Source organism: Ranitomeya imitator, chromosome 2 (assembly GCF_032444005.1).
Source record: "Ranitomeya imitator isolate aRanImi1 chromosome 2, aRanImi1.pri, whole genome shotgun sequence".
Lineage (NCBI taxonomy): Eukaryota > Metazoa > Chordata > Amphibia > Anura > Dendrobatidae > Ranitomeya > Ranitomeya imitator.
The window spans coordinates 815099280-815107354 of record NC_091283.1 but is presented as its reverse complement, the minus strand read 5'-3'; the positions used below and the strand labels follow the sequence as shown (position 1 = coordinate 815107354).

At 46.5% G+C, this 8075-nt stretch overlaps 1 protein-coding gene across 1 annotated transcript in view; it reads left to right on the top strand.

Moving 5' to 3' along the window:
* The first annotated feature begins 736 nt into the window (after positions 1–736).
* The window catches only part of PPP2R2D (protein phosphatase 2 regulatory subunit Bdelta), a 44399-nt gene continuing 37060 nt past the window's right edge, over positions 737–8075 (top strand). The window contains exons 1-2 of the mRNA XM_069753901.1: positions 737–1171; positions 1263–1337. Of these exons, the coding sequence (XP_069610002.1) occupies positions 1165–1171; positions 1263–1337 (82 nt within the window). The 5' untranslated portion in view covers positions 737–1164. The remainder of the gene's footprint in view (positions 1172–1262; positions 1338–8075) is intronic.

The following is an 8075-nucleotide window of genomic DNA, read 5'->3' as shown; positions in this document are numbered from 1 at the left end:
GTACTAGGTACCAGAAGCTCAGTACTAGGTGCGTGGTACTAGGTACCAGAAGCTCAGTACTAGTTGCGTGGTACTAGGTACCAGAAGCTCAGTACTAGGTGCGTGGTACTAGGTACCAGAAGCTCAGTACTAGGTGCGTGGTACTAGGTGCCAGGTGTTCGGTATCTGGTGCAGGGTACCAGGCTGCTCGGTAGTGTTGAGCGAGTATACTCGTTGCTCGGGTTTTCCAGACTACGCTCGGGTGACCTCCGAGTATTTGTGACTGCTCGGAGATTTAGTTTTTGTTGCCTCAGCAGCATGATATTCATCTCTTAGCCAGCTTGATTACATGTGGGAATTCCCTAGCAACCAGGCAACCCCCACATGTACTAAGCCTGGCTAGTAGCTGTAAATCATTCAGCTGAGGCGATGAAAACTAAATCTCCGAGCACTAATACTCGGAGACCACCCGAGCAACGAGTATACTCGCTCTTCACTACTGCTCGGTACCAGGTGCTCGGTACCAGGTGCTCGGTACCAGGTGCTCGGTACCAGGTGCTCGGTACCAGGTGCTCGGTACCAGGTGCTCGGTACCAGTGCTGCTCCGGTCACCCTAACCTATAGGAAGAGCAAACACTACCACTCATATGGCGACTCTCCTTTTCCGACAGGAACCTGAAAAATAAGAGCTGAAATCTGATTGGTTGCTATGGAGTCAAATCTCCGCTCTAACGTCTCCATTGTAGCAACCAGTCGCGCTGCTGAGACTTGTGGTTCCCCAGGAGAAGCCCTCGTGTGATGCCCGTGTACCCCGCGTACGTTTCCCATAGCGGCCGCTTCTCTCTTTTTAACCCGTCCGCGGCCGGAGCTTCCGCCCGGAGCTGAAAGCTTCTCCTGTGTGTGACTAAGCGCCGAGCCCGGCGGCAGGAGGGTTAAATGACGTCACCGAATCATGTCGACGAGCAATGTGCGCCATTTTGAAACCTCATCCCGGAGAAGCCGAGAGCGGCTCCTGAGCACCGCGTCCTGCCCGCCAGTCACCGGCACCGGAGCGGCCCCGGACGGCGCGGACACCCGCAGAGACGCATCCTCGGGAGGGGGAGAGTGAGAAGGGCGAAGCCTCCCCGTCCTCCGCCTCCTTGTCAGCGACGCCGGGATTGGGAGGCCTGCTCCTAGAGGGAAGCCATGGCAGGTACCTGGAGGGAGGCTGCGGCCTGCTGCTACTACCGCTGCTGCTGCCCGGGGCCCGCCGCCTCCTCACCGGCTCTCGTCTTGTCTTGCAGGAGTCGGCGGAGGGAACGATTTCCAGTGGTGTTTCTCCCAAGTCAAAGGTGCCATAGACGAGGATGTGGCCGAAGGTGGGTACAGGGCGCGGGGGGCTGCAGGGACGGGGCGTGGGGGGCTGCAGGGACGGGGCAGGGGTCTCAGTGCTGCAGGTATGAAGGGGTCAGAAGTGTGTAGGTATCTCAGTGCTGGAGGTCTGCAGATATGGGGGGGTGTCACAGGGGAGAAGTATGGGGGGTGCAGGTCTGCAAGCGTATGAGGGGGGTCTCAGGGCTGGAGGTCTGCAGGTATGGGGGGAGGTCACAGGAGAGAGGTATCTTGGATGCAGATCTGCAGGCATGTGGGGGGGTCCCAGGGCTGCAGGCATGGGGGGGCGCAGGTATAAGGGATCAAAGTGGAGAAGTATGGGGGGGGTGCAGGTCTGCAGGTGTGTGTGGGGGTCTCGGCTGGAGGTCTGCAGACGTATGGGGGGGTGCAGGTATAGGGGGTCTCAGGGGAGAAGTGAGGGTGTGGGGCTGCAGGCATATGAGTGTGTTCAGGCATGCTGGAGGTCATGGGAGCAGTAAGGGGGGCACAGGCATGCTGGGGGGGGTCACAGGGGAGAAGTAAGGGGGCCACTGCTCCCTAAAATCACAGCTAAGCTGGAGCCTGAACACAGCTTGGTGACCCTCCAATCTACCCCATCTGTGGGGTCGGGGGGCATGTTGGTTTCCATCGCCCCATCCTTTTTATTTCACTTGGCAGCTGCTAACTCCTCTGACGTGAATGTGTATGAGGGTCACTGGCTATAGCAGGAAAGTGACGGCTAGAGACTAGTGAAGGACGAGTATACTCGTTGCTCTGGTGGTCTCCAAGTGTTTGTTAGTGTTCGGAGATTGTTTTCATCACCCGCAGCTGCATGATTTACAGCTACTAGCCAGGCTGAGTACATGTGGGGGTTGCCTGGTTGCTAGGGAATCCCCACATGTACTCAGCCTGGCTAGTGCTAATAGCTGTAAATCATTCAGCTGTGGGCAATGAAAACTAAATCTCCGAGCAGTCATAAATAGTCAGAGACCACCCGAGCAACGAGTACACTCGCTCATCACTACTAGAGATGCTGACAGATTCCTGCTGTGTGGTTGCTGCACAGGAGCGCTGTCTCTGACCTTACTCCATCTGCCATTCTTTTGATCAGAACAGCAGGCCACAGACCACTGACATGGGAATCGATTCGTGACTAGCTCCGGATAGGTCTCTTGAAGGTGTAAGGACATGTTAAAAGTTATTATTTGTCTAAAATGGTTGCAAAGGACTTGTTTAAAAAAAAAAAAAGCAACTTTGCAATGTACTTGTTATGAGAAAAATGTCATTGAGGGATGTTTTGAGTACTGTGCGTTGCCTAGGCTACCAGCCACTGCTGCAGTGTATTTGCGGCGGTCGGCCTCATAGGCCAGGATCTTACAAGTGAGTTAGTAAGGCTACGTTCACATTAGCGTTGTGCGCCGGCGACGCAACGCACCAAAACGCACGCAAAAACACTGCGTTTTGCGACGCATGCGTCGTTTTTTGCCGAAATTTGGACGAAAGAAAAATGCAACTTGTTGCGTTTTCTTGGTCCGACGCTTGCGGCAAAAAAGACGCATGCGTCGCACAACGCAACAAACAAAAACGCATGCGTCCCCCATGTTAAATATAGGGGCGCATGACGCATGCGTCGCCGCTGCGTCGCCTGACGCAAACTAGCATAACGCTAGTGTGAACGTAGCCTAAGCGCTGACCTGATCTCTGCGCTCTTATGATGCATTGTAGCATGTTACGAGCGCACAAGTCAGATCACCAACACCTCTGATCTGTAAGGCTGAGGACCTGCGGGTCAGCAGGATGAGAGAAACCCATGTAATAAAACAAATCATTTTGTACCAGTCTTTGTCGCTCCTCTATAACTACCTCTGTCCCTTCCAGTCTCGTCCTCTTATCACCAGCCGCAATGGTCATGACTAGATTTCACCATGTTGGGGGTGTATAAACCCTTTAAGGCTGCTTTCACACACCAGTTTTTTGCTAACAGTCACAATCCGTCGAATGTTGAAAAAAACGGATCGTCGCAGATTGTGAAAAACTAAAAACTGATGTGATGGATCCGTTTGTTTTTTTTTTTTTGCCATATCAGACTAGCTGATCCAGCTAACTGGATCCTAAAAACATCGGCGCATGCTCAGTTAAAAAAAAAAAAAAATGGAATCCGCTGCAGGATTCCGTCATTTGATGGATCTGGCGCCATAGGCTTCCATTGTAGCAAACATAGGATGGCGACGAATCCGTATTTTCGATGGACGCAAAAACGTTACTATGTCCGTTTTCTCCGGCCGCCGGATAAACAATTTTCGACGGATCTGGCGAAAAATGGATGAAACGTGAGGCAATCTGTCGCTAATACAAGTCTGAGGGAAAAAAACGGATCCGGTGGCAACTTTTGCAGGATTCATTTTTTTCTAAATTTGCCAGATTGTGACTGACGGCAAAAAACTGATGTGTGAAAGCAGCCGAATTCATTCATAGTTCATTTTTTAGGAAACTTTTATATGAAGAGGTCCTCTATAAGTTTCCATGAAAGATCTTTTCCTGAACCTATACACTGCACACAGGAATCTGCAGTAGGCACAAATACAGAGCGAGACGGCGACCAATACAATGTGTTCTCCAATGGAAAAATGCTTCTGTTCCAAAATCTTGTGTGCTTCCAGACTGGACAGAGCATTTCGTTAATAAGTGGCTGGGGTATATACAAACATGGCAGGTACGCTCGATATGTTTAGGTTAGATTTACTAGAACTCCACAACAAGCTCCTAACTGGATCCGCAGCTAAATCATATAGTCCTGTGGGGGGAAAAAAACCCTTTGTTAAAATCAGGGCTGTGGAGTCTGTAAGCCACAGTTGAGACTCCGACTCCTGGATTTTATCAGGTTCCGGCTCCGACTCCTTCATAAATGGCCAATTCGTAACAATAAATTTACTGTTGTCAAATATTAACATCGTGCTTATTCAGTTTCTCACCATCGTATAAGTAATCAGACCACTTAGAGCAAAAACTATATTTATTAGAATACAATTAGAATGTAGCAAATAACTTTTATAAACTTTTATAAACTCTTGTAAGTAAATATGCAATAAACACTTATGCAGTTAATAAGAAGAAATCTATACATTTGTCCTCAGAAAAAGTATTGCCTCTGTCAGATCCTCCTTCATGGATGCCCTCAAATCTGATCTAATTATTTTGAGAGCAGAGAACCTCTCTACACTAAAGTCTTCATCAGTTGATGAGGGTGAAGATGTGGCAGGACGACCAAATTCTTCTTGTTCCTCCTGACTGTTCTGCAACCCTTTCATCCTTACTGCTATTTCAAACAGAGCTTCTTTTCCTTTAGTTAGCTGTTGATCATCTAGAAGAATCCGATGCATTGGGTCTACATAAACAGCTGCCAAAAGAATGTTATTTTGTAATAGTAGCTCCTCTCTCCGTTTCATTGATGTAGCAATGCCACTTGCAATTAACCCTCCTCTTTGGGACAGGCGAAACATCAGGTTCTTCCACTCCTTTAAGAAAATACCTGGAGTTAAGTCCTCTGCTTGTAATTTTTTAGTCACTGTAAATGGGTGCGTTAGCAATTTTTCCAGCTCAGTCACCTGATTCCACTGACTTACATTTAGCGTCAGTTGAGGGTTAGCCATGTCTACAAGAAAGGTTTTCAGTTCAACCAAGCGCTGAATCATTAAGTACTGCCCCATCGTGTGGCTTGATCAATAATTGCCCGTTTTCCAGCACGTCTCTTTAAAATTGAGTCAACTTTAGGGGTTGTGGCAACAGTAGCCAATTTTCTCACCTTGCCAATCAGTGCAGCAGCATGTCCTTCTTGCAGACTCTCTTATAGCCAGCTGTAGCGTATGCACAACACAGCGCATGTGATGAATGAATGAACGTATTGACACAGTTTCAACAAGATCATCTAAACTATCATGTTGCTGTTCATCTGAAGCAACTTCAGTTTGCTCCTCAGTTACAATACTGTGGTCCTCTATTTCAAACATTTCTGTGTCTGTGGACCCAGAATGTTCTTCTAGCTGCTGGTCGCCATCATTACTCTTTCATTAGCTTAATAGTACTTATCATATTTGAAGCATTGTCAGTTGCGACAGAACTTGCTCTTAAGTTCATAGTCTTGCAGAACCTTTTCCACCAAGACCTGGAGAAACTCACTGGTGTGATGAGCTTTAGTGTCTTTTACTGCCAATGTCTTGGTAACTATTTCATTTTTGTCACAAACAAATCGGACATTGATGGCAAAATAGTTCACTCTGTGACGTGTGCAGGCATCCATTTTAAGAAACAGAAAGCGTCCCTTGAGAGTTTTCTTAAGTTCTTCCTTTTGTTTAAAACCTTCTTCGATTACTAATTTTCTAATACTCTCTCTCTCTCCAGAGAAACACCAAGCTTGCGGGCCATTTCCCCATTAAGACACATAAAAGCTGGTCGTGAAAATAATGAAATAGGCACACTATCCTTTACAACAAGCTCTATGATCTGTTTTTTTTTTTAATGTATCTACTGTCATTGTCACAGTAACTTTTTCACTGACAAAATATCTTGCAACTGATGGCTGCAAAGTTCTCTGCTCCTTTGGCTGGAAGAGCTGGGCACTGGTTCATTGGTTTGGATGCAGTCTTTCTCATCCACTGCTTTCAGTACTTCTGGATGAAAGCGCTGTAAAGGTATGTGCACACATCTGGATTTCTTGCAGAAATTTTCCTGACAAAAACTGGACATTTCTGCCAGAAATCCGCATGCGTTTTTGACGCGTTTTTTCCCAAATGCATAGAATAGCGGGAAAAACGCAAAAAATCCGCAAAATTAATTAACATGCTGCTTTTTTTACCGCGATGCGTTTTTTTCATGGGAAAAAACGCATCATGTGCACAAAACATGCAGAATGCATTCTAAATGATAGGATGCATAATGTATGCATTTTTAATGAGTTTTTATAGTGTTTTTACCGCGAAAAAACGTGAAAAAAACCTGAACGTGTGCACATAGCCTAAATGTCTCTGTAGATTAGAAGCTCTGGTAGGAGCATTTTTATCTTTGCCTGAACATGCACTGATCTTGGTTTCACAGGATTTGTTTTCGCCTGGATCATTTCATACACTGACAGACATAATGTTTTCTATCTTGAGTGATGGTGAAATGTTCAAATACAGCTGATTTAATGTGATGCTTCTTTGACATTCTCAGGTTTTTAATTCTGCATTCACAATCCCAATGACAATTGTTTTTCCTAAAAACAATTGTACAAAATTATTGCCAGGTCGTACAACTGATATAGTGGTCAGTAATACTGTTATTCCTCATGTACTCACAGTTAACTGATGCAAAGTTTGTTGAAAGGATAATACTTCTTACAGTCTTCCTCTTCTGAGGAGCAGCTGTGAGATGCTTGGAAGACGCACACCAAACATCTAGTATAGAGGAGGAGCTTTACTGCTAGGAATTTGCAACACATTTTCAGTTTCATACATTGTAAGTAGGTGGGTTGGGGCAGCATGAGGTTAACCAAGTATAAGATTAGATAAGGGCAGTGGAGACCAGTGACACACAAGAAGTAAAGGTATAGTTACACTAAACGACTTACCAACGATCACGACCAGCGATACGACCTGGCCGTGATCGTTGGAAAGTCGTTGTGTGGTCGCTGGGGAGCTGTCACACAGACTGCTCTCTCCAGCGACCAACGATCAGGGGAAAGACTTCGGCATCGTTGAAACTGTCTTCAACGATGCCGAAGTCCCCCTGCAGCACCCGGGTAACCAGGGTAAACATCGGGTTACTAAGTGCAGGGCCGCGCTTAGTAACCCGATATTTACCCCGGTTACCATTGTAAAAGTAAAAAAAAAAACACTACATACTCACATTCTCTCACGTCACCCGCCGGCGTCCACAGGGTTAAAACTGCTTTCGGCAAGAGCGCTGCTAATGCACGCGCTGCTGCCGAGAGTTTCCCTGCACTGACTGTGTCGGCGCCGGCAGTAAAGCAGAGCACAGCGGTGACGTTAGCGGGATTGTTGCTACGTCACCAAAAGCGTGACGTTGCAACGATATCGTTATGTGTGACGGTACCTTTAGAAATGTCTCTATCTCCAGCAGAACTGCTTATCACTGTTGTTCATAGTTTGATAGAACATATATTTGAGTAACATTTATAAAATTCATATGAAAGTTCAATTATGAAATATTAATACTTTTTTTAAAGTTGGAGTCGGTACATTTCTACCGACTCCACGACTCTGACTTCACAGCCCTGGTTAAAATTGGAGGAAAAAAAGGCAAAACGAATAACCCTGCACCCCACAGCCACCTTTCAGCTGCTCCATTTAATGTCCCTGCGTTATTCAATTACGGTATCTTTTTCAGGCCAATGGAGAGTTAATGGAGCCTCAGTGCACATACATGTACCGATTGACTCCGTTCAAAGAAGGGACCCCTTTTTCTCATTTTAAGTAGTGGTCCTAAATGGCTATCCTGTACATGTGTATCTTAACTATTTTGTTACTAACTACAGATGCCTATTCGCACTAGGGGATGGTGACCGACAATATAGTTCTTAGGCCATCGTACAACATGCTCCCAATGGCAGATAGGCGTATTATCACTGATTGTTTAGTCTCCGCACGTGTTAACATGGGACACTGTTTCGGAACCCCTACTTGATCTGATATATGCTATATTTTTGTTTGGCGGTAATAAAGTGCTGCAGCCACATGTAAGCCAATAGC